Source organism: Archocentrus centrarchus, chromosome 10 (assembly GCF_007364275.1).
Source record: "Archocentrus centrarchus isolate MPI-CPG fArcCen1 chromosome 10, fArcCen1, whole genome shotgun sequence".
In the NCBI taxonomy this organism is placed as follows: Eukaryota; Metazoa; Chordata; class Actinopteri; order Cichliformes; family Cichlidae; genus Archocentrus; species Archocentrus centrarchus.
In genome coordinates this window covers 22,855,489-22,882,303 of record NC_044355.1, presented here as the reverse complement: position 1 = coordinate 22,882,303, position 26,815 = coordinate 22,855,489, and the positions used below count along the sequence as shown (strand labels likewise).

General features: G+C 40.7%; 1 protein-coding gene across 1 annotated transcript in view; it reads right to left on the bottom strand.

Moving 5' to 3' along the window:
• Window positions 1-3,442, bottom strand: part of gria1a (glutamate receptor, ionotropic, AMPA 1a) — a 74,174-nt gene extending 70,732 nt beyond the window's left edge. The window contains exons 1-2 of the mRNA XM_030738785.1: window positions 3,305-3,442; window positions 3,025-3,159 (exon numbers count right to left, since the gene is read on the bottom strand). Coding sequence (XP_030594645.1) covers window positions 3,025-3,159; window positions 3,305-3,392 — 223 coding nt within the window. The 5' untranslated portion in view covers window positions 3,393-3,442. The remainder of the gene's footprint in view (window positions 1-3,024; window positions 3,160-3,304) is intronic.
• Between the last annotated feature and the right edge of the window lie 23,373 nt (window positions 3,443-26,815).

Below are 26,815 nucleotides of genomic sequence, written 5' to 3'. Positions count from 1 at the left end.
AAATAAAATGAACCACTTTGCCCGTAACATTCAGCGTTTTATGGGTTTCTTTATCTCTTCTCATTTTCTCTTTCACCTTTGCCCTACTTCACCCCCCACCCCCCACCCAGCCTCCCTTATTCTCTTTCTCTTTAGGCAGGTGCCAGCAAGTGTGTGTGTGTGTGTGTGTGTGTGAGCATGTGTTTGTGTATGCTGTGTAGACTTGCTTCTGGAGGAAGTGACTGGTCATAAGAGCCAGCTGATGAGCATCACCCTCATCCGGAGCTCCATTCATCACTGTGCACAAGGGCCCATTCACCCTTCTGCTTTTCACACTCATGGACCCCAAGAACCCCCGGGCACATTCCCACACTCACACACTTACAGAGGTGAACTGTCAGTCACTCAAGACATCCTAAATACAAAGGGCACCCAGATGCAGATTCATGCAAGCACACATTCCTCCACGTTGGCATACAAAATGGAAATCCAGGAACAGGCTGCTTTTCTCATCTGACTCATTATAAACAAGCCCTGGAGCCTTTCCTTTTTCCTCCCAAACATGTCTCTATAGCCTCCACATCCAAATACTTTTGAGAGCGAAGTGACACACAGCAGGAAGAGGTGTCATTTTCATTTTTGTCATCTCCTTCCACTGTGAATCTTTCTGACACGCTTCTACCGCAGCCCATCATCATACTCATGGACTGCAATGATGTGCATGACATGGGGGGGGGGGGGGGGGGGGGGGGGGGGGGGGGGGGGGGGGCGGCATGTCAAATTTGCACATGGAAGATGGAGAATGATGACTGGATAGAAAGAAAAGGAAAATCTGTGTATATCATGTGGCGTTAAAAGAGACTAGATCTAATCAGGCTCTGGTAAAACTTGGATATTAGCAATGCAAATTATTAGTAGAAAATTACCGAAAGCCTTAAGCTCTGGATATTTGTGCTGTTGGTAGGCTGTCAGTGGGTATATATTTTCAAGAAGATATGTAGAATTTAATGGCTTCTGTAAGCAATTTTAATAAAACAGCAAAAAAGAAAGAAAATCTAAGAGCCATCTCTAATATTTGAGTTGAGTTTCATTTGAGTTCTTCTTTGTGCTGATGTCTCACCACTGGGTGCATGCTGTGACAAAGACATTAATGTACTACACCACCACCACCAGCCTCCCTGCTGCTATAGGATCCATGTTTGATCCACTGGAGAAATCCCTGCAAACATTCACCGGCAGCCTGCCCCTCACATTTTACATCACGCTCCCTTCTGAGCAGAGGACAGTCTCTTTAATGAGGGCATCTTGGGTGTGTTTACATTTCATTACACAGCGCTCCCTGGCTCACTGGCCTAAATGGCTGAAGGATGGGGGTGGGTGGTGGTTGAGGTATCGGCTGTGGACTTTAGAGGTTTCACAGCATTTTCCACAGGCCACAGTGTAGATGGACATCTCTATATAGGATATGATTCATAAAATGAGGGGTCTTGTGAGCAGGTCAAAGCATTAGGGTTAATCATATATTTTGTTACACTCTGATGGATGAGGGTAAATTTCCTTTCAGTAGTCGTGTTCAACCTTCAGCAGCAGCCAGCACTGAATGTCTATAAATCTACATGAGTGCCGCTGCACGTAATGCTTTATTTCCAATCTAATTTTAAGCTCATAACTGAATCTCATAAGAACGGCTACAATCACATTACATTAAAACTCTGAGTCAGAATGCCATTACACTTGCATTTTGTGTCTTTATAAATCTACATTAATTTTTCTTCCCCTTTGTTTATATCATTACTGCGTGCATGCTAGCGGAGAAGTCATAAAGACCAGTTTTTGAATTGCAGGGAGATTCAGAGTGTAAATGCAACAACTAAAAGTAGGAGTAGTAGTAAATGTCTGCGACTGAGGCAGTGCCGCACACCTGCCAGACAGACAGACAGACAGACAGACAGACATGGTTGTCAAAGGGTATCTCCTGGAAGTGTGCGTCTTCACTGTACAGAGTGTGAGCGAGCCACAGGCAAATTCAGAGGAGTCGAGGATGAAATGAGAAAAACACAGGCTGAAGAGCCTCAAGGGCGACAAAATCTTGTCAGAAAACAAAGGAGGGATAAGTGCAGGGCTAACAAAGATGAAACAATTTAGACTGACATTTCTTTTGCACAGCTCAGATGTGGAGCTATTGTTTGGCTGGCATAATGACACACATTATCACCCACAGGAGAATGCCATTCACACTGCTCTGACTAGGGTTTCAGCATCAGGACTTTTAAACTTCCTTGATGTCCATAAATCCTGCATCCCATTGTCAACATGCTGTTATTTTCTTTTTAAAAAACTGGCACGCTATTTCTCACTTGAATTAACCGAGGACACGTCTGCCTGCTCCAGATCCATATTAATAAAAACAGAAAGAGGAGGCTGAAGTCCCAAAAGTTAAAACGTTTATTTTGTGCGCCCGTGCTTGTGAAGGTTTTTGGGTGGGAGGATTTAATAGTGTGTATTCTGCCAGGAAAGGATAATCCGATTGTGATTCGTGGCTAATTAGAAATGCATTTAGAGTTTTCCTTTTTTTTTTTTTTATCTTGTTTTTTCCCCTCTTTGTTTGGAGAGCCATGATCTGCGCTCTGACTCTGTTTTCTGCCTCGGTATAAAGAAGGAAAGGCGCACTGGGATCATTGGCAGCCGTTTTAAAAATCATCCATAAAAACCTGTTGTTATATGACTGAAGGACTGCCATCGCTATCGCAGAGATTGCTTTCAAATCCCCGCGGCTTCCCCAGAGCGCAAGACACGCTGCAATCATGTAGGGGAAAACAAGTCCTTCGCGGTCCCACGCAACAGTTAATAAGATAACCTACAAACACACGCTTTGCAGCAGGCCTGTAATAAATGCAATTACAGCCTACACATTGTGTTTTTTCCCCTTTTCTTACAAATGGAGTTGCAAGCGCTCTTTACGAAGTCGATAAACAGATTTAAAACTGTAGGTTCAATAGCTAGACTATGCCAGCGAATATAATCAGTTTCCACTGAGATACTTACAGGCATATGTCATGGAGAAGCTATTCCCCATTTTGACCATATCCACCTGCGGCACCAGTTTGGGGATGTCCTGGTGGTGAGAGAGGGCGAACCGAAAAACCTCATATTCGTGTGATTCGGTTGGGAACAATCCTCCTGTTGAGCAGTAAAGAATCAAGAGTTAATGTAGTACATACTGGACACGAAGGGAAATAAGAGGAAAAAAGAGACATTGACTAAAGTTGAATCAGAGGGGTTTTTTTCTGAAACAAAAGGTCTGATGTGTGTGCGCCATTCTCACCTATATTGATGTTACTTGGAAAACTTGAGCTTGAACCCAAGCACATCCCCAGTAAACTGGTGTAGAGGATGGTGAAGCTTCGCTGCATATTTCCTTTTGCATTGGCTTAGGGAAAAAGAGCCGAAATCCAAGCATAGGTTTTGTCCGTGTGTGAAGTTAAATCCCCCGCTTCTCCTCCACTCCTATCGCCTCCCCTTAGAGCAGCATTTGCACCGACATCGATTCAACAGCGAGACAATTATCGCAATGGCGAGAGGAGGCACCTTTCTCTCTCTTCTTTTCCCTCTCACTGCTGATGCTCTCTTGTCCTTGGTTGCTGCTGTATGAGACGGAGAATGACTTCAGCATTAGCCGCACTGCAAAAAATATGCCTGTCTTGGAAAAAAAAAAAAACCCCAAAAAACTGTTGAGCCTAATTACAATTTTAAATTATTTCCAAAACAAGGATTCCCCCTCTACGATGCGGCGAGATACCTTCAGTTGTTTGATGTTTAGAGGAAAAATCTGGCTCTTTAAAGAAATATTTCGAGCTCAAATGTCACTGCAACAAGTCTGAATAGCGCACAGTAGTAGAGGAAATGACATAAGGACAAAAGCGAACATTACTTAATAAGGCTGCTGCAAGGAAACAAGTAGCAATATCTCAGCAATCAGGAGGATGTCACAGCTGAAAAAAGAAAATTAAAAATCTCACACTCATTACTAATGACCTGCGGGTAAATATTTTTTGCAGTGTGCGCCCTTGGAGCGCACACACAGGTCCCCCAAGAGACGCACGGGATTTAGATATTCCTTCGTTTCGCTGTGGAGTAAAAATATCTATATTGGCAGCACAGTGTTTTTATGTCACTTTTGTGAAGAAATGCTTATTTCAAGGGTGAAAGAAACGCATGAGGTTTAATTTGAGGTTTGTGGATCTTTGCATGTACTGTGATATTAGTAATCTTGATAGTTTCAATTCTCTGGTTTGAGCTGTTGTAAAATATGAAATTTGATCGTTCTGTGGTCCTTAAAAATTGGGCTTATTTGACGTTGGCAGTTTGCTTTTTAAGCTGACAAGAAAATGAAGCCCAAAAATGAAGACCAAAACATGATTCTACCTTAAAGTTTAAAGATATTTAAACATGTATAATCACAGAAGATTGTTATGTCCTTTTGCTGATCAAGCTCATGTGGCATGGCCACGAAGTCCTGTTGCTAATGGACACTCTGGTGAGGCTGGTTTCTCCGGTAAGGAAGAACTCTGTAAGATACTCTCTGTAAATTCTGTTCAGTAAAAACAAACAATAGAGTTTCAATTTTTATTTTAACAGATTTAATTTGCTAAAGAGTAATGTTAAATCACTTTATATATACTCTATTATTATTATTATTATTATTATTATTATTATTATTATTATTATTATTATTATTATTATTGATAATAATATTTACATTAATTGTTATAAAATATAAGATGACATTATCATGAAATCTACATGTGTTTTGATGGGGTGTGGAGACAATACAATTAACAAGTATATATTCAGCAGCAACAATATTACCAGTAGGCTATAGTTCTGAATGAAATAAACATATTACAGTTTCTTAGGTTTACTATCACTGATTAACACACCATGTCAGCTTTTTATTATAATGTTAAAACCAATATAATAAAAAGCTGACATTGGTAGAGGAACATTTAGAGGTCTTAAAGTAAGGTGAGTCAACTTTGCTTGGCTGGTAATTCAGGATTAATTAACTTTTCACACGTACAATACACACTTCTTTTTTTTTTTAAAGTTCACTTATTTCCCATCCAGGAGTATACAAAAGATAATGAAAACTTGTGAAGGAACCAGCTGAGAGATAAGTGAATCATTAGGTAACCTAATGGTTAGTTCATAATTATCCATAAATTATTCATATTGCAACTTTCTTTGTGAGCCATTTCTGGTTAACTGTGATCCAAACACTGGGCAGCACAAAGCAGTAATTACACATTCATTATTGATCATTCCAGTTTTTGTGTGTTACCTAATAAAAAGCCATATACTTGCCATTATCTATCTACACTATCTACATAAATGGTTTTTTTTTTAACAATAGGTCAGAGGTTCAAATTATGCTCCCGACAAGAGTGAGATATATATAATTGAAGCCATGCTAGCTCTGGCATCACCCGAATTAACAAGGTCCATGCCTGGTGTTTAGGAACCAGGACATACTGATGAGAAGTGGATAACTGAAACACTGCTACAATATAAGTGGAAAAGAGATGAGAATAGGGAACTATAGAAATGTTACTATGGAAAGGGGTGAAGGATGAAGGACCTCTTCCTGTAACCCAACATCTAGACTAACATTGTAACAACTAGTAGTTTGGTGTTCCAAAATCCACAAGAAGCAACTGCTATAGCAGCCAGAAATAGATGAGGTACAACAGAAATGCTACAGCTAAGGGGAGTCAGGATCATGGGTCACAGGGGAGATGTCATCATCCCCACACTCCAAGATTGGGTACCAAGCTCCAACTGGTACTCTGAATGCCATTGAAGCTGACCTGAAAGAGAAGATCGTGGCTAAGCTGGAAACCTGGACCCTCTGTGGCTGATTACCAAAATTACGTGAAGTACCCTCTGAAAGTCAACTAGAAGATGTGAATGCAGCATTATGGACAACTCCTACTGTGAGTATCTGAAAAAAAAAAAAAAAAAAAAACAGCTGTTCTATACCATGGCAACAGTGATCCTTGAGATGCTTGGTTATAACCACAACAGCCACAAGGAGCAGTACCCCCACGGAAAAGGAGACTTGAAACCAAGATCAAGGCAGCACAAAGAGAAGTTAGCCAACTATCAGAACAGAAAGGGGTGCCTAAGAAGTACAACAAACTGTCCATACCTGAGGCCTTAGAAAGTGCCAAGCAAAGACTCACAGCTTTGGCTAACCACTTGAAGAGCTGTACCAGAGAAAGAGAGAGAGAGAGCGAGAGAGAGAGAGAGAGAGAGAGAGAGAGAGAGAGAGAGAGAGAGAGAGAGAGAGAGAGAGAGAGCGAGAGAGAGAGAGAGAGAGAGAGAGAGAGAGAGAGAGAGAGAGAGAGAGAGAGAGAGAGAAGCCAGGAGAATAAGCCAGATGTTCTCCACTGAACCATCCAAGGTGTACTCTCAGTGGCTCAGTGGCAGGGAAACAATATGAGAAATCCTCAAGGATCCCCAGAAGAGACTGAGCTAACCAACTACCAGCCAATAACATGCGTCATCACAACATGGAACCTCCTTTCAAAGTGGCTAAGATAAACAGGCACATGGCTCAGTACAGGGCCCAGAAAGGAATAGGCAGAAACACCAGAGTAGCAAAGCACCAGCTACTGGTAGACTGACCAGTCACTGGAGACTGTAAGACCAGACTGAACAACCTGTGCATTGCCTGGATTGATTAGAAGAAAGCCTATGACTCAATGCCTTATACATGGATGCTGGAATGTCTAAAACTATACAAGATCAACAGGAGCCTAAGAGCCTTCATCAGGAATTCAGTGGGGATGTGGAGAACAACACTAGAGGCCAACTTCAAGCCAGTTGCGCAAGTCACCATCAAGTGCAGGATTTACTATGGAGATGCTCTGTCCCCACTGCTGTTCTGCATTGGCCAGAACCCTCTCATCTAGACTATTAACAAGATTGGCTATGGATACTGACTACAGAATGGAGCAAACATCAGCCACCTACTGTATATGGATGACATCAAGCTGTATGCCAGGAGTGAATGAGACTTTGATTCACACCACTGATTCACACCACTAGGATCTACAGTAATTACATCAAACTATCATTTGGACTGGAGAAGTGTAGTCAGATGGTAAGAATGAGAGGAAAGGTAGTCAGAATTGAGGGGATTGCACTACCAGAAGGCAACTTTGCAGACATTGAGGACAGTTGCAAGCACCTTTGAATCCCACAGTCAAATGGGAACCATGAAAAGGCTGCTAGGAAAGCTGCAACTGCCAAGCACCTGCAGAGAGTAAGGCAAGTCCTAAGGAGTCAGCTAAATGGGAAGAACAAGATCCAGGCAATCAACACCTGCGCCCTGTCTGTCATCAGATACCCTCCTAGGATAATAAGCTGGCCAAAGGAGGATCTAGAAGCCACTGACATCATGACAAGAAAGCTCCTTACCATGCACGGAGGACTTCATCCCAAATCCAGCACCCTGAGACTGTACGCTAAGTGGAAAGAAGGATGCTAAGGACTAGTGAGCGTCAGAACCACTGTCCTGGATGAAATAACAAAGATCCATGAATACCTCAGGAAGATGGCCACAAAGGATCATGTGCTAAATGAATACCTCAGGCAGCAAAAACCAGAGAAAGAAGAGGAGCAAGAATAGGAACCATCATGGAAGGACGGGCCCCTGCACGGCATGTACCACCGGCAGATAGAAGAAGTGGCTGATGTCAACATATCCTACCATTGGCTGGACAAAGCTGGTCTGAAAGACAACACAGAGGCACTAATCATAGCAGCACAGGGACAAGCTCTAAGCACAGGGCCGATAGAGGCTGGGGTCTACCACACAAGGCAAGACCCCAGGTGTAGGCTGTGTAGAGATGCCACTGAGACAATCCAGCATATAGCAGCAGGGTAGAAGATGCTAGCAGACAGGGCATACATGGAACGCCATAACCAAATGGCTGGCATAACATCCAGGAACATCTGTGCAGAATATGGCCAGGAAGTCCCAAGGTCAAAATGGGATATGCCTCCAAGGTTGGTAGAGAATGACTGAGCTAAGAGCCTGCGGGACAAACTGGTGATAGTTAACCAACCAGACATAGTAATGGTGGACAAGCAGAGGAGAAAGGCCATAGTGATAGATGTTGCAATACAAAGTGACATAACATCAAGAAGAAGGAACATGAGAAGCTTGAGAAATACCAAGGGCTGAGAGAGCAGCTAAAGATGATATGGAAGGTGAAGGTAACAGTGGTCTCCATCGTAATCTGAATTCATTAAGCTAATGAAACTGGTACAAATGCTGTGCATTATATTACAAGGCACCTGCATCCCTAATGTTACATGACAAACATAAATATTTAAGGGTAGCAATTTCTGTTATAGCTCGGAAATGATGTGGTGATAGTGAAATTCTTTTTATAAGTAAAAGGCAAGTAAGTTGAATTGTTTGCATTAATAGGTTATTAACACAGAATTAGATCAAAAGGCACAGTTTTGGACTTTGCAGCCCTGATTCCTGGTTATTACACATGTTTCTAGGTAATAAGCCACAACATTAAATATAATGTTTTTATTCTTTCATTTAAAGAACAATGTTGGGACATAAGGTAGGATTACTTCTAGCACTGTAATATGGTGATACTATGCTAATATGTTAAAGCATCAATCAATATTACCTTATTATTATGATGTTACTACCACAAGTCATTGTCTAAACATTCATATGCACGGTATTACCATTTTATTGCTAGCAGGTTACCTTTTGTTACCAATATATTACTACTATTACTGATTAGTTTTGCCTCATAGGTATACATTTGTTTCCACATTATTACCCCCAATTTGTGGTCTGTTATTACCCAGTTAACACAAATTTAAATGGAATATTACTCAGCTATAACTACTGTTAATACAAGATGATTACTTGGATATTACTTAGTTTATACTTTAGCAATTTTGGCAGTAACAACTTGCTAATGTAATTCCTTATTATTACCTTTTTGTTTCTACCTTATTGTCCCAATATTGCTACATTATTACCAAGCTGTTATAGAAAGTGCTATCTATTTATATATATGTGGCTTTTAGATGATTATCCAAGCAATCTATTCATTTACAAACCAGCTTATCCAGTTTATGGTGTTGGCATGGCTAGGGCCTATGCCAGCTGTCATAGGACAATTAAAATATTTACTGAGAATAATGTTTCTCTCATTTATGGTAATGGAAATGTTTGTGAAGATTATGAAGAATGATTAGCTTCACTTTACTCAAGAGCCCACAGAAATAAGTTAATAGTAATGTAACCCAGAAGAACTTGTTATATATATATATTACAGTGTTAACCAGTTTAATAACATACACATAAACCATAAACATAAAAAAATTTTGTAAGTCATACACAGTGCAGGACTGCTAACAGGTCAATAACAGTTATTGCCTATTATTCCCTGGAGAAGAGGTATATAGTCGTGCGCTTTTGTACACATTGAAAAAATTACCAACACTTGGGATATTTACTTGAGATTGATTACAAGCCACGCTGTGCTGTGATGTGATGCCTTAGTGCTTGTTTGGAAAATGAAGTGTGTTTTTTTCTTGGCTTTGACACCATGCAAATTAGGTATGCATTTATCACACTAAGCATGGCTACTTTCTTAAGTTAAAATCGCTTTTGCCACTTACTGTTTCCATAACACAAAGGCAAGCACATCTCTCCCAGAAAATCATATTTAGAAGATTAGAAGCTTACACTGAATTAGATTTCCAGTGTTTCCAATTGAGCAGAAACATTTTCTATTTAAGAAAATATGACTGACTACCTCTGGCTGCACTTGACACACTTGAGAAATAGAATTGCAGGAAGTGAAAGGTTATCTAATTTCTGAATGATGGATGTCATATACAGACAGAATGGCTGATTTTCCTTGTCTTTGATCAAAATAATGAGGGGTTGCCTGAAACACGAATGGTTGTGCCAACTTTCATTCTAGTACTTCAGTTTTTTTTCTTGGTGTGAGCAAGTAGACATGTGATTTATGCATAAAATCCATCCTGCATTACAGTGTTCATGTCAGCCGTTCTGTTCTCTTTGTGTGCATGTATTTGCCTACAGTGCCCCAAGTGTAATCAGTGCCAGGCGGTCTTTTTAAGGCCTTATGAATGCAAGGAGATCCTAGAATAGTATTATATACAATGGCTAAATATTCTGTGGTGCTAAGCAGAGGGATAACTATCACAGATGGAATCACTTGTTGTTCAGGGTTAAAAATATCACCATCAGACAGAGTCTCTAACAGAAAAAGGAAATACACTGTCTTTTTGTTCGTAAAGATGTCTTCAGCATAGCTCATAATGTGAATGTCTGTCTGGGGGTTTTTAATAGAAATCTATGTGAAGAGTATAATAGGGCTAATCTGTCAAAATCTGCTGGTTCCACTCCAGTTTGAGTGTGGAGAGGGGAAAAAAAAGAAACACTTCCCTGCATGTTATTCCTATAATTGAGCTACCACATTTGTGCTGTTGAGAACTTGTGTACGTCACACTGCTGCAGGCAAAACTATAAAAAGTAATGTTGCAGAAGAGATAAGGGAAAAAATATGTCAAACAAGCTGATGAGTAGTTGTTAGTAATCAAAATATCAACATGCCACTGATCTTCTCTCCTGGTACCTCAACAGCTAATGACAGTGAGGACAAAAACACTGGTAAGGTCTGAAAATGTAAATGGCCAGACTATTAAATTCGTATTTAATCACTGGCAGTTTAAATTGCCTACTCAACTCAAATCAATACATATATATTTTTTTATTTAGGCTTCTTGAAGTGCTTGAAAAAATAAATCTGTGTTGCTTTACATTTTTTAGCTAACTTTTTTTGTCTAGGTACTTTCACCATAAGAGCTCACTGGTTTCATCAATCCCCAAAGGTAACTCTTATCAACAAATCGAAGGTAAACCATACTACCTGCCACCAAGTAGCAAGCAAAGTTAGCCACTATGAGCACATTGGTTAGTATGCTCATTCTAGATTCCTAAGATCCTCTAACTCTGATCTTTTAAGCGTTCCCCAGAGTAGAACTAAGACATTTAGAGATACTTCCTTCTGTATTATTGGCTCTGCCTCTTGAAAAGCCATCCAGATAAGATTTGAGCACCTGACTCCATAAATAACTTCAAATGAAACCTCAAAATTTTCTTATTAGGGCTATGTTTATGTTGCTATTATGTATAGTACCGTGCAAAAATCTTGAGTTTCCCCTCATTTCTTTATATTTCGATGGGAAAAATGGGAAATAACTGCAGGGATATATATATATATATATATATATATATATATATGAGCATCTTTATTCTTCAACACAGTCTGAACTCTCTTGGGCAGCTTTCTTATACTTTTAAGTAGTCTCCAGGAATAGTTCTCCGGGCTTCGTGAAGGACATTCAAAGCTCTTCTTTGGATGTCGGCTGCCTTTTGCTCTGTTCTCTGTCAGGATGATCCCAATAACAGTAAGTTCCAGGCTCTGGGGAGGCCAATCCATGACTTGAATGGCTTCTTGACACCCATCTTTCCACTGAGATGATTCCTGATGAGGCTTCAGTGGACAGCAGATGGATCACCTGAAGGGCCAGATGCATCTCTCAGGTCCTGTGTCAGGTCTTTGTGGGATTTTTTTTCCCATTTCATAAGGACATGGTTTTCAGATACTGTTCATTTTCTGTATATAGCTTTTTCCTTAATTTTTTTGAAGGACACACTGCACACCATGCTGAGATAGACCACGTTTTCAGCCAATAGCTTTTAGGGAATCAACTTATTGGTGCAAACATACTATTTTATGCCTGTCAAAATCTGTTATTGTTACCATATTTTGTAAATTCAACTAGAGAAATGTGAACAAATGATGTGTTTTTGCAACAGGCTGCTAGTAACAAAGTGCCTAAAGATATCATTTAAAAGGACTTCTTTGCTAAGCTGTCTAATATGTGTAGACATAACACTGGCTCATGCCTTGAGTTAGGTACTGATTTTATGCTTGAATGATTCATAGGTCAGTTCTAAGTGGCTTCAAGAAAGAAAGAAAGAAAGAAAGAAAGAAAGACTCCTCTGAAAAATGGCAGGTAAAAGAACTGTATTGAAAATTAGTGAAAAAGCAGTTAATATGCAAAAAAACCAAAAACAAAACAACTTTAAAAGACCTTTATGCTCAACACTGTAATTCATTGGTATCAAACCTATTTGTCACTTTATCACTAATGTTTGTGTTTTATTGTCTTAAGTTTATCATTATTTTACATTTTTTTAATATTCTTTATAGGCCTAAAATGTATGATGACAGCTTCATCTTCATTTTATTATTTCATTCATGTGCACATTTTTGATGAAGTTGCTAGTGTTGTATGAACTGTATGAAATGTTTTTCTTCATGCAAAAGATGAAAAATGCCTAATATATAAAAACAGTTTTACATTTTTTGTCTAGTAGACAAATGCTAAGATACATGGATTTTGAATTTCTTAATTTTTCTTGGTCTAACAAGTAATAATGTTGAAACACACATACACAGCTTTTGTAACACTGATTTTTGGAGTAACATATTGTAAATTTACACAAAGTTAAACATGAAGACTGTTTTTAAAGTAAATCCAGTGAGTTGGTCTAATCTGTACGGAAAGACAGAATGATGAATTTAGGTACATCTAATTATAAATGTATAAATCCCGTGAGAGTTTTCATTCTATTTGCCTCTGAGAACATCAGCTGGATTCATAATAGGCGAACAAATAAAGCGTGTGATTGTTCCCTTAAAGAAGCACAGTAGAACAGAATTCATAAAGTGGCATTGTGAAAATTATCTGTCTCAATGAGTTGTACCATTTGTGAAACACTGATTGGACTTCGTGTCACACACAGAACGCAGTAATGCATTCCAATGGTTTTTACTTGGCACTCGATTAATTTGCAGACTTGATTGCAGCACTTGTTGATTGACAGACACTGTCGAGGTACACCAGCCTTGGACCACTGCCTGGCATTAGTACAGAATCAATAGAAAGAAGACTGGCCTGGACTCAGTGCATACCTGATTTCTGCTCTGTACCGTAATTGGAATGAGTTATTGACATGCAGCTTAATTAGTTGCCCCCATAATTAATTTAGCAGGCATTGCATAGAGGAGCTGTGCCTTTTCTAACAGGAGAAAATCGGTGAAAACACAATCTTAAATATGCATGACTGTTCACATCCCATATATTGAAACAGGTTTTCTCAGAACTTACACATTTTGCCTAACACATCACTATTTTACTTATGTCACATTTAAAAGGCAATGTTTTTTCATTCATTTCCATAGGATATTAACAGCTTCAACATAGATTCTGATAACAGCTAGCATCATTAAAAAACAATTATGGAAATATAGACATGATGGCTACACTGACAATAAATAAAATAGTAAAAATTGTTGTGCATCTTTGCATTTCTTGGTTGATATAAATGGTGAAATAAAATGAGGGAAAAACCTAATGCCAGCACCCAGAGGACATAAAAAGATAGGACCATTGTACTAGTACATTGTGCTCACTGAGCTACACCATGGAGACACAGTAGTATGATGCTTTAATGCCTTTCCCAGTGCAGTTTTCAGTTACCAAAATATGGAATGGAACAACAGATGGCCACACTTAATATTTGAAACATTCAGTCTCATATACCCAGAGAGGCTGTTTATGCAAAAAGAACACATTCAATCAGATAATGCCAATTATCAATCAGGCATACAGTGCAAAGAGAAAAACATTAAGTGGTGTGGGAAATAAACATGGGCTCCTGTTTTGCTGTTTATTGCTGTTCAGGTGCTCTCCTGCTCTCTCTCACCAACTTTGTCTCTAGCTCCCTCGCTCTCATATGCTACCTGCATAATTGCCTTTCCCCTCCACTGGCCGCAGGGGAAGTGGAGCTCTCACAACGCTACTGTGGTAATACTGATTGATGGAGTCGATACTTGTGCGGTTCCAGAACATCGAGCATCGCCACACACAGACATGACAAATTTCGAGGAACAAATTATAATAGCCTGCATCATTATTAATCCCCTCTGGGGAAATGGAAATATTGTGAATACCTATGAACTCACAGAGGACATAGAGCTTTACAATACGACCAGAGCCTGGGTGCTTTTGTATCCATTGTCTAGCTGTACAGACAGGAGGAAAGATGATGAAGAAGAAATTCATGGTAAGGGCTGCCTAACAACGCATGAAGGAGTCTCAGATGATTAATCAGACAGAATTTAAATTCAGATTTTTTGTGACATGATTAGCTCAGAAATAATTTTCTCTGTCTGCGTCCTCTTCTTGATTTGCAGGAACTCAGTGTGAGCTTTAAGGAAAAAGAATAGTTATGGGTTGTTATCACAGTCGTGGAAGTAATTCAGCATAAAGATGTTGTATCCGTGTTATTGCTACTACATCAGTTTACAGCTTGCTCACTTATCATCACACTACCCATGAAGTAAAGGATAGAGAGTAATGTGTAGTAACTGAAGAACAGCATGTAGTTGCCTATTCATTTAATAAATAAATGTTTGTTTACATGTGAAGAAACTTAAATAAGATATTAGAGCTTGACCAGTGTTGGATTTTTGCATGGATAAGGGGCATTATGGGAGTTTTATGTGGTGTCTGGCACCAGGATGTTGGAATCACATCCTTTTTGTGTTGAGGGTCATAGCAAAGTTCATGATTCACCAGCCATCTTGATAAATTCTAGCTAGTTATTTAGGGCAAATGCTACCAAGCCCCTAAATAAATGAGCAGGGATCTGATAAAAACCACTGAATAAGTTTGGTGACTTTGCCTCAAAGTAAGGCATCCACAGAGTTGACAACATAACTTTTTTTTTTTCCAGCTCATTCAGCAGAGCGCTGAACAAAAACTGAGCTAATTCAAATTATGAATAAGAAAAGCCAAGAAAAACAATACGTTCACTTCCCAGTGTCATTACTATGATAATGAGTAGATTGGAATGCCACTAGCTGAAACTATCTTGAACTGCAAGTGCTCATTTGTGTCAGTGCAACTACATAATTAGCTTAAAGTCACGTGAAAAAGAATTCCAACATTTTGCTTATCAGGACATTATAAAAAAAATCAACTACTTTTCACCAAGTTCTAAAATGCCATGTTTATGTAACAAAAACTAAACCAAACTACAGAAGCAGTGTGTGAAAAACTAAATGCATCTCATGATTCAGTAGCTTGTAGAGCCACCTTTAACAGCAATAACGCAAAGTAATCATTTTCTAATTGATTTTATCAGTTGTTCACATTATTGTGCTTCATACAGTAACATTGGTTCCGTCCATTGAAGTTTGTGAGCATTGCTGCTACAGGGTTGAGGTTTGAACTTTGACCCCTGTTGTTCATCTGAGGTTGTATTTACCTCATTTTTAAACCTGCCAAGGACAGGGCTGTAAGCAGAGCTCCTTGAGCTGCAAAACAATCAACACCAGAAATCTTGAAAGCTTTGTTTTGTACAGCTTTCTTCTTTTGAAGAAGCAACGCTACATATAGAAATATGGAAGATGAGCACTGTGTATAAAAAACAATGAAGTAACGCAATATAACAAATACAGAATTATTCACTTGGAATTAAAATAGCATTAGGAAAAAAAAATACTTATTCAGTGGGTTTGGGCCTACTCTGATTCGCTCCTCATGCCTAATCTGGAGCCCTGCTGATTTTTTTTTTAAGACTGATACTGATACCGATATTTGGAGAGTTAAAAATCCAATATATTTGCCAATATTTTTTTTTCAGACATCTGAAACATACACACATCGAAAGGAGACAGTTGAGGTGGCTCGGGCATCTGATTAGGATGCCTCCTGGCCGCCTCTTGGTGTGAGGTGTTCCGGGCATGTCCCACTGGGAGGAGGCTGTGTGGTAGACCCAGGACACGCTGGGGAGATTATATCACTCGGCTGGCCTGGGAACGTTTTGGAGTCCCTCCAGATGAGCTGGAGGAGGTGGCTGAGGAGAGGGAAGCCTGGGCTTCTCTGCTTAGGCTCCTGCCCCCGCGACCTGCCCCGGAATAGCAGGAAGAGAATGGATGGATGGATGGATCTGAAACATAAACAGATTTTCCTAATATTTGTAATGTAGAGTTATCGGAGTCCTTACTAAGATAACGTGATAATGCAGTTTAAAAATAAATTCATTTTATTCACACATTTATTCATGCCGATTTTTCCTCTCTTGAAAAAAACGACTAAGGTCTAGACCTCAATGATGTCATAGGCTGTTATGATGGATGGATGATTTTTTTTTTTTTTTCATTTATGTCCTGATACATAAAGCCTTAGAACTGAGAGAGGGCGTGCTTTATTTTTTCACGACTGTATGTGTTTCCTGGTTCAGTTGTTTTTTGATGTCTTGGTTTGAGATGTCTCTGGTAGTGGTGTGAAGCCTCAGTGGATTGAGCTTAATGCACTGCACAGTTTGAGGAGAAGGTGAATGCCAGGTTAACAAACTGTATGCGCGGTCTGTTAGAGTTACACAGCGTGTGTCAGTGATACAGTATATTGAAAAGAAAGAAAGAAGGATAATTTTTTACTTTCCAAACATGTATTTCACAAACTCGTTAGCAACTTAACATGAAGACACTAGCACATTTGAAAAAAAAACTAATACCTTTTTCTCCACCATCTGCTAGTATACTAATTAGTGAAAATAAATAAATAAAAAGAGCTGTTTACTGCACATTATTTTAATGACGGCACTGACACATTTCAGGTGAATGTCCATGAACAGGAGAAAATTTGTGGTGCATAAATTGATATGTTACCTAACTAGCTCACTACCTATTAATTTTGAATATCAAGCCTGCTGTCTCCATGTGAATGTTCCGCCTTTGCTAATAAGCATTTAGGATCAATCAAAACAAATTAATGTTCTGAACAGCTAACGGGGTGAGCTCAAATGAGATCGGACACACTTAAAGGCGCAGTCAGAGAAAAATGAATGATTAACGGGACCTTGAATAGCCAGTCTTACTGGCCAGTGTTTCATAGTGAACTCTTTTAATGGGAACTATTTCAGGCTGAAATGAGTGCATGCATTAATTGTAGTGGTCACTTAGCCAGTGGGAGAATGTAGTCTTGAAATTGTTAACATTATTTTTTTTGACAGTTGACCGCTATTGATACATGCTGCTGAATCAGTGGCCTGAATATTAAGAAGCAGAAGCATTCACTTTATTAAAAACAAAGAAAAAGAAGAAAGGGAAGAATCTGGATGCAATATAATTAATTTTCTAATCATGAAATCCCCCTGAAACTTTGAATAACCACGCTGGTGCCTTATTTTGCTCTGTTTCATACACACAGATACAGACACATGGTTTAATATCATGACTCACATGTTTCAGCATACATTGCAGGCAATAGAGGCGGCATCGCCTTCCCGTGAAAGCAATCGTGCATCACATATTTGCCCAGGGAAATCAGTGCTGGTCTAATCAATGTGAACATTTGCTAGTGTGTGAAGGTTAGCAACACAACCTTTAATGGTACAGCTGGACAGGGTTCTGCAAGATGTTAAATCAGCAGCTCTAATGATCTCCAGCTCTACCTGATGCAGACCGACTGACATTATTATTGCAGAGGAAACTGGAAAGAGGTGGAAAGGGCAGATCTGATGTCATGGATGAGACTAAAGGAGATTTAGCACAGTGCTTAAAACAGCTGAACTAAAGGAATTTGGTGAGGTTTAAACTTTCGAGCACACCTTCAGCACTTGTATTCTCAACTTTAGTAAGTAGTGTGAAACATTTTAACAGTCTCCACAACCTCACGCCTGGTGAAACCATATGGAAAAAAAAAAAATCCCATTTGCTGGTTGCCTGTTAAACGCTGAAGCCTCTCTTCTGCACCGCACATCACTCTGCTTTGATCACGTGGCAGAACTGTTGACAGCAATAGTCAAAGAGCATTTGCTCCCAGGTGTCCTGGAGCCTGGATGCAGAGCTATGATTCAGTGGTGTGCCTGATAGATAGCAGCCTGGTGTTAGGGTGCGCGAGATGTGAAAATCAGAGAAGTGTGAGTAATACAGGTGAATATGCCCACAGTTACTGGGTCAGCAAACCAGGTCACACACATTGACGCACCTAGTGCATTTACAAACACAAGCACACTGGGATGTCCTCTTTCTTGTGAATGCCACAGCTAAGAATAACTTGTTACCGTAGCTCACTGTTAATTTTCTTGATCTTCTTTTGATTATGAACTAGTGATATAAAGGTTCTATAAAACTGTGTGTCTAAGAAAAGCCAAACATAACCAGTGCAGCAATTAGTGAGCCTTGCAGGTGCTGTTGGATAGATTTCTCTGGACAGACTCAGGTAAGCTATTTGTCCTCTGTCTCCACTCAGGCTATGCTATATTGGCCCCAGCATTATGTTTACAGTTGTACAGTCCTCCTGCGTTTACTAGTGGATAACAGCAATGATGATTAACCCATGAAATACTTGAACTGTAATTTTGGGGTCCTAAAGCCCTCCTGCATCACGTATTAAAAAATACACTTTCATGGATTTAGTAGAACATCATTTTTCAAAGTTTTAACATGTTAGAATGACAGATCTGGGAAAACCAGTGTTAATAATAAAGATTATATGTACATGTATCTAATATATTTGCCTTTCCTTGATACCCCACCCCAGGCTGTCACAGCAGATGGCTGTTCCTCTCTGAGCCTGGTTCTCCTGGATAGTTTCTTCCTGTTGAAAGGAAGTTTTGAGGCAACTGTTTTTGTGATTTGGCACACATTCAGAGGATATTCTAATGTTTTATACTTGTACAATTATGTAAACATGCTTTCTTTGCCAAATATTCAACATATAGGACTTCATATTTGAGGTCATGAGACACTGCTCCTGTGAGTGTATCTGCATCTAATTTGGGTATATGACATATATGCAGTATCCTTGATGTCAACATTCATTTTAACACTGTAAGGCTTTTGTCATTTCAGTGGTATTGTAGATATGCAACATGCAACACTTTCTATGAAGACCATTAATATAGCACATTTTAAGACGTTATAATGGACTTGTAGAGCATTTAAAACGCTTTATAAATGCTGATATTCCATGACAACTTGCCACCTGCTTTAATTTTTTGTAACCTATTATAAATTTAAAGTTTATGAAATTGAATAATGTCTCACAACCAATAATAATGCACTGTAGCATGGCTTTGTGAACATTAAGAAAGGTGACAGCAGTGCACATGGTTTAATAAAAATATATCAATTATATTCATTTACAGAAATCATTGACTGTAAGAAAAAAAAAAGATTTTAGAAGCCATGTTCAAATCTTTATTTTCCAAAATACACAACTTCATACTTTAATTAAAACTTAACACCATCACAACAAACACTGTGGCCAATGGTACGCGACTGGCATAGTATCGGCCCATCTCCCAGGGAAGGTGTGAATGCGCAACAAGAAGAGTGTTGCTGTAAGAGTAAGTGAGCTAAGCCAACGTACACTGGGCACAAAGTACAAGGCTTTTCAGCAATTATTAAGGAGCATAAGGAGTATTTCCTGACTTCATGCAATAAACAACCAGTAACATAAAAAAAAAAATGTGTTTACTATCCAGCCAGAATTTCCACACTGCCATGTTGTTGGGTTATTGTTAAGCCTTTAATTAGTTACTCTTTTAGTTTGATTGTTCCTTTGGAAATAAAACAGAAAACATCACAAAGAACTACTTTCATCGTGTGTGTGTGTGTGTGTGTGTGTGTGTGTGTGTGTGTGTGTGTGTGTGTGTGTGTGTGTGTGTGTGTGTGTGTGTGTTTACTTCCTGTGTTCTCCCACCTCTGTGGTTGTCTGTTTGTGCCTGACTGTTTTCACGTATTCCCAACCACGCTTTCCTTGTGAATTTAGCCTGTTTCCTCTTGTGCCTTTGTTAGTTCATCTTTCTTATTTGTATCAAACTTCTAGTGTTCTTAGTTTGCTTACTGTAGGTCTGTTCCTGCATTTTTGTTTTACCATCTGGATCCGTGTCCTGCATTTAGTTCTTCTTTTGAACAAAAACATAAGCGTATGTCTGAATATTCATTTACAATTATAAATACATTTTCCACATAAAACTTATAATAAATTGAATCTTCACATATCTGGGTACTCACAAATCCCATGGTTTAAACTTTAGTGAAATAATTTTAGCTCCGCAATAATGTTATGAGTTCAGAATATTGATGTAATGTACTGTGAATTGCTGATGGGACCACGGCTGCAGCAGCGAGACTTGTTTGAAACAAACAAGGACAAAATGAAGCTCAGTCCTCATAAAGTCATGAGAAAAGGCATTTGTGAAGGTTTGTGAAGGTCACAGCACATTCTGGCTGCTGAGAAATCAATTTCCTTTTCAGCTAAAATGTCCCTTGTGTTTTATTGACCCATATCTTTCAAGTCGCCAACCCCATTCTCTGGCCACCCCCAAGTGTCTCAGGGCCAGAAATGGACCACTGAGTGAGGGAGAGCAGTATGCAGCCTCTACATCCATACCTTTCCATAAGAGTAATGGAATTCAATCACTTTCTTTTGCCATTTGCATCTCTGTAAATTTTGCATTTGCACATTCACAGCATGAGCTGCATGCTTGAGTGTTCACCATGTGGAGTTCTTTCCTTTTGTGTGTGGATTCCCATGAGTGTGTATTTCTGAGTGTGCATGAATGTGTGTGTGTATCAGACTGCAGAATTTGTGCTTTGCTTTGAAGGACAAGGAAGGAGGGATGGGAAACCAATCTGTTCCTCTGCAGATTAACTCTCTCATTCCAGGCTCCATCTTTTCACCAAAACACCCACTATCTCCAGCGTCTGCCTCCCCCTCCCTCCTCTCCCCTCCTCCATCACTCTCTCCAGTTGCTGCGTTATTGCTTCTGTATACTCACGGTCTTTCTCTTGCTCTCTGTCAATCAGGCTACCTACATGGGCTGCTGAGGATTTGTGTGGGAGAGTGATGAATCTGTACCTGTAGGCGGTGCAGAGATGTACCCCATTTTGAGTCCAGAGCACTGGTCTTTAAAGCATTTTTATTCAGGTAAGGCCAGTATGAGGAATAAACTGAGGAGACAGACCAAAAACTGAGACCAGAGGCTGAGAAAAGACAAAGACATGGACTGCTTTCAGCCCTAGCTGCTGTGAGAAAAAGGCGCCCACTTTTCACTTCATTCACTAAAGTGGAAGTGAATGGGTGAACATTGGTCTCATTTACTAATATGTGTGTGGAAATGTTCTTACCCTGTGCAAAAATCAAGAGCACACATAAAATTACCACCAGATTTATGAAACGTGTGCATGGGCCTATTCTGTCCTTACCATCATACGTACATTAGTAAATTTGAATCATTGTGAACCAACAGGCTTGTCATCAGGCAATCTGCATGCTGTCATGGTCCTGGGCCGTCTGCCCAGCATTTTGTGTTTAGTTCTGTTTTCCCATGAGTTTTGTTATTTTTCAGTTGTTCTGATACGTGTGTTCCCTTCGTCCCTGTTTCCCCTGCTCCATGGTCTTGTCTGTTTTGTCATGATGTCTGAACCCTGACCTCCTGTGTTTTCATGTTGAGTTTATTCCTAGTGTTGTGACTAGTCTGCGTCTCTGCCCCGTGTCTGTGTGCCAGTCCCCCGTTTGTAGTCTGCGTGCACCTTGGTTAGTCACTTCCTGTATTATTTTGGCAGTCTTGTGTTTCCTGTGCTTTGTGTTTAGTTTTGCTTCCCCTTTTATTAATTTCATTTGCTTCACCTGTTGCTCCCTGCTGTTTCCTCGTGCCCTGATTACCTGCTGTGTATTTGAGCCCTCAGTTTGCCTCTGTTCTTTGTCGTGTTGTCGTCTTGCCTCCGTCGTGCGTGTGATCCATTTCTTGCTGTTTAGTTCTGGCTTCAGCCCAGTTTTGTTATCACCTTTCTGTTAATAAAACCACTAAATTCATCACCCCCGAGTCCTGCGTTTTGGGGTCTCCCTGCTTCAGCCACACGGCCCGACATGACACATGCAGTCTGTATACTGCCAGGCCCATATTTCTATACAGTACCAGTCAAAAGTTTGGACATGGGAGAGTGTGTCCAAACTGTTGACTGGTATACAGTGTAAGGAAACATGTTTACCTCCAACTGAATAGAGAAAGTAGTCCCAATGTTCCAAGAGAGAAGTGTGCGGCTTTATAGCAAGAAAGCAGGAGACGGCCCAAGTGAAGAAACTCAAACAGTTGTGTCCAAAGAGGAAGCCAGAAAAGGTGAAACTTCCCAAAGTGTTTCCACTGGAGTGATGATGGTTAAAAAAATGAGATGAGAAACTAACTGCAATGAAAAAAAAAAAAAATCCAGATTGTCTAGCATGTGTGGGATGGTGCCAAGAAATTAGACTGCAAGTGATGACATCCAGCAATGTTATGTCATTTTAAATAAAAGATCATTTAATGCTCTTCAAAGTATTAAAGCTTTCACCTTTCCATTTAGTAATTTGCTTTCTTTGAATACAATTTATTTATTTTCATTCCATTGTTATTCTCAGCAGTTTGTCAATTATGGTGTTTGGGAAAACTGCAAATAAAGACCAACAGGAAATATTATTATTATTATTATTATTATTATTATTATTATTATTATTATTATTAGTAGTAGTAGTAGTAGTAGTAGCAGTAATAGTGGTTGTAGTAATAGTAGTATTTATTTTAGAGGCTTGTGTTTACATTTCCTAAGACAGCCAGGCCTTCATTTGTTCATACGCACTGTCAGAGGTACTTTAAAAATTTGTTGTAAACTGTGAAAATATTGATAAATGATTGATTTGTGCATGAAATGTTTGTATGCGTGATTTACGGACAGAAGGCCATTGTTTTGTTTTGTTTTTTGCCCAATTAGCCCACCTTCCTGTGTTCTTTGTGAAAGTGTAGAGAAAGGATAAAAGCAAAAGAGACAATTAGAAAGAGACTGTGAGAAAGAGGATATGGGAAGGAATGAACAACACACCTTCCTGACCCCTGGGAACTCCTTGCTTCTCCTCCTCCCTCCAAGTCAGGCTAGAGCAAGTGCCAAAAAAAAGACGAGAGAAAGAGAAAGGCTGAAATATGAATAGAGCAGTGGTGAGTGGAAATAGTGATGGTGGGAGATAAAGAAAGAAAACCCTTGTGGGATTTCGCTACCTCTCCTACACATCTCTCTGTTTAAACTTTTCAAGTCTGTCCCTTCTGTAATCAAATTCTATGCTGAATACAGTAAAAAGGCGAGCCATAGGAAGACAGAGGGGACTTAGAAAGATGTTGTGGGGGTTGGGGGGGTGTAATATGTAATAGGGTTACATAGGGTTTTATGAGAAGAGTTGAGAATAAGTGCAGGGAAACAGCGAGGATACTAGCGCTCTGCATGCTTTCATTAGCACTCTAAATGCTAATGAATAAGTTCATAGCTTTGAAGATGCAGCTGTGTTAAATATGCATGGATAATCCAACACTGTACATAAAGTGGGGAAAAAAGGAGTAGAAGAGGAAGGGCGCGATAGTGGGAAAAGAGGAGGAGCGAAGAACAGAAGGTAAGGAAGAGAGGAGAGTGAAAAATCCGGTATTTTCCTTTCTTTTTCTCTTCTCTCGTCTCCTTTCTGCTTTTCATCTGTCCTCTTCTCTTCTCTAGTTAGTCTTGTTATCTGTTAAACTTCTACAGCTGAAATTCTCCCTTCCTACTTTTCTCTCCTCTTTTCACTTGAGCTCATTTCTCTCGTACTTCCCTCTTCCTTTAATTCCTTCTCCCATTTGTTTCCTCCACTTTCCTTTCCTTAGTGCCTGTCTCGTTCCCTCTAATGTGGCATAATTGTTTTTGTTATGAAAACCAAACCATCGTCATGGAAGTACTTTAAGAAAACTGATGGAATGTGAATTACTGCCTTAATTGTGGCAAATAAGAGTTAGCATGACTTTTCATAGTATTCCTGTCTCCCCTCCTACCCGCAGGGACAGATGCGGAGTAAGTCATTAGCGTTAAGCCAAAAGACATTAAGCCAAGCTGCTTGTGGTGCAGTAATGACCCGGCAGTTTGAAGTGATGACAACAGCAACTAGGGGCAAATCTCCATGGAGAATAGCTTCATTTTTTTCTCTCCACAAGAAGGAAAAGTGTAGTGTATTGTCTAGACACACAACACAGTTTCACATATAGATGCTTGCTCAGAAAGAGACATCCCTCCATCCATTTTTGTCAGCTTATCATTTTCAGGGTCGCGGGGGTCATAGAGGGGGAGGCGGGGTACAGCCTGCACAAATCGCCAGCCTGTCGCAGGGCTAACACAGGGAGGCAGACAATCATTCACGCTCACATTCACGCCTACGGGCAATTTAGAATCACCAATTTACCCAACTCCACTAACTGCGTGTCTTTGGACTGTGGGAAGAAAATAGAGTACCTGGAGAAAACCCACGCAAACACGGTGAGAACATGCAAACACCACACAGAAAGGCAGCGGTAACAGTGCTAATCAACTCATCACAGTGCTGCCCCTTATAAGAGATAATAAATGACAATTAACAATATCAACAGTTTGTGTGCGTTTGAGGCCAACCTTTTATTCATTCATTTATTTTTTGTCAACTCTGGAACACAAATTGAAAAAAAGGAATGCAAGTTAACTGACAATTACAGTATGCTGGTTGTTAACAGGTTAATGGCTTCCATTAATACCTCTGCAAAAGTGACAGGGGGGTCAGAGGAGCTTCTTCAATTTGATTTCCCATTAATATGTATGAGTCGACCTGAGATGATATGAAGACACATTAAAGGAGCTGAGCAGAGGTGACAAAGTTATCAGATGACTTGGCTTGAATAGGAAGTGACCATACTATTAATGGTCTCACTACTGATACTGAAGATCAAGGGCAAAGGCAAGGTAAGTCAAGTTTATTTGTGATACAGAACTGTGAGTGACATATAAAGATAAGATAAGATTGTAGGAGTCGGTGGAAGGAGACACGAGCCGGTATGTAGTCTCAGCTTTATTAGGAAAACCCACAACAAACTACAACTCCAAATATAACTCCTCAAAAGGAGGAGTCAAGCCCTTTTATCCTAGGCCTCTCTCTCCCGCCTTTTCCCTCTATTCCGGTCTCTCTCTTCGCAATAAGAGCTTGGGGCATTCTGGTGTGAAATGTGCATATATGTGGCCACCACACAGGCCCCCCTGAACACACAGAATGGCAAACAATACAATAATAAAAACAGCAACCATTTTAACTCAACATAGCAAAAATAAAATACCACATCAAGAGTATCTCCTAGGGGGTTTAACAAGGCGGCCACTACGGCTGTGCTTGGCGACCACAGGTGGTGAAAACGAGGGAGGGGCATAGCCCCGACTACGGCGAGACTGCCCCCTCGCAGGGGAAAAAACAGCAGCTGGGGGCAGGTCCTCCGAGTGAGGCATAGAAACGGGAGGACGACCGCGGCGCGGAGGTTGGGCCAACTCAATAGGACCATCCGGAAACATGTGAGCAGGCTTAAGGCGATCCACCGAAACCCGCTCCTGACGACCTCCCAGCTCAACCAAAAAATCCTTAGGTCCCAACTCTAGCACACGGAATGGACCATCATAAGGAGGTCGAAGTGGAGAACGGTGCGCGTCATGGCGGATAAAAATGTACTTGGCAGACATCAGGTCCTTTGGCACATATGACTGTGGAAGGCAGTGATGCGCCGCTACTGGGGCCAAAAACCTATCATTCCCCGGGAAAACCGGCCCGCTCCTTTTGTCGGCCCCCGAAGCAGATGCACCAGGAAGGAATTCCCCTGGAACCCTCAAAGGCTGGCCCAGGACCAGCTCGGCTGAAGAAGACTGCAGGTCCTCCTTAGGTGTCGCACGCAGGCCCAGCAGGACCCAAGGAAGGCGGTCAACCCAGCTGCTGTCCACCAGCGCAGCCCGTAAGGCAGCCTTCATGGTACGGTGGAACCTCTCGCAAAGGCCATTGGACTGCGGGTGGTACGCGGTAGTGCGATGGAGTCTGACGCCAAGGTTCTCCGCCACAGCAGTCCACAGCTCAGACGTGAACTGAGGACCCCTGTCAGATGTCAAGTCAAGCGGTACGCCAAACCGAGATACCCAGGAGGAGACGAACGCACGAGCAACATCTGCTGAGGTGGTTGACGCCAAAGGAACTGCTTCAGGCCACCGAGTCGTCCTGTCCACCATTGTCAGGAGATGGGTGAAACCCCGGGAAGGGGGAAATGGACCTACCAGGTCTACATGGACATGTTCGAACCTTCTCTGTGGTATGGGAAAGTGCTCCAGAGGGGATTTGGTGTGTCGTTGCACTTTGGCGCGCTGACAAGCAACACATGAGGAAGCCCACGCCCTGACCTCTTTCCGGAGGCCGGGCCACACAAACTTGGCCCCTACCAACTTAACTGAGGCTTTAACTCCCGGGTGCGAAAGAGAATGAACTGCCTCAAAAACCCGCCGACGCCAGCAAGCAGGAACCAAGGGGCGAGGCCTGCCCAATGAGACGTCGCAAAGTAGGGTTACGCCACTATCCTGAAATGAGACATCTTCCAAACGCAAACTGGACTCGGCCGCCTTAAAAGCCTGAATCTCCGTATCCGTAAGTTGGTCGGCAGCCATGGCAGAGTAGTCCACTCCCAAATGCACAGAACTAACCTGCGCCCTGGACAGACAGTCAGCCACCCGATTACACTTGCCGGCGACGTGCTGAATGTCAGTGGTAAACTCTGAAATAGCAGAAAGCT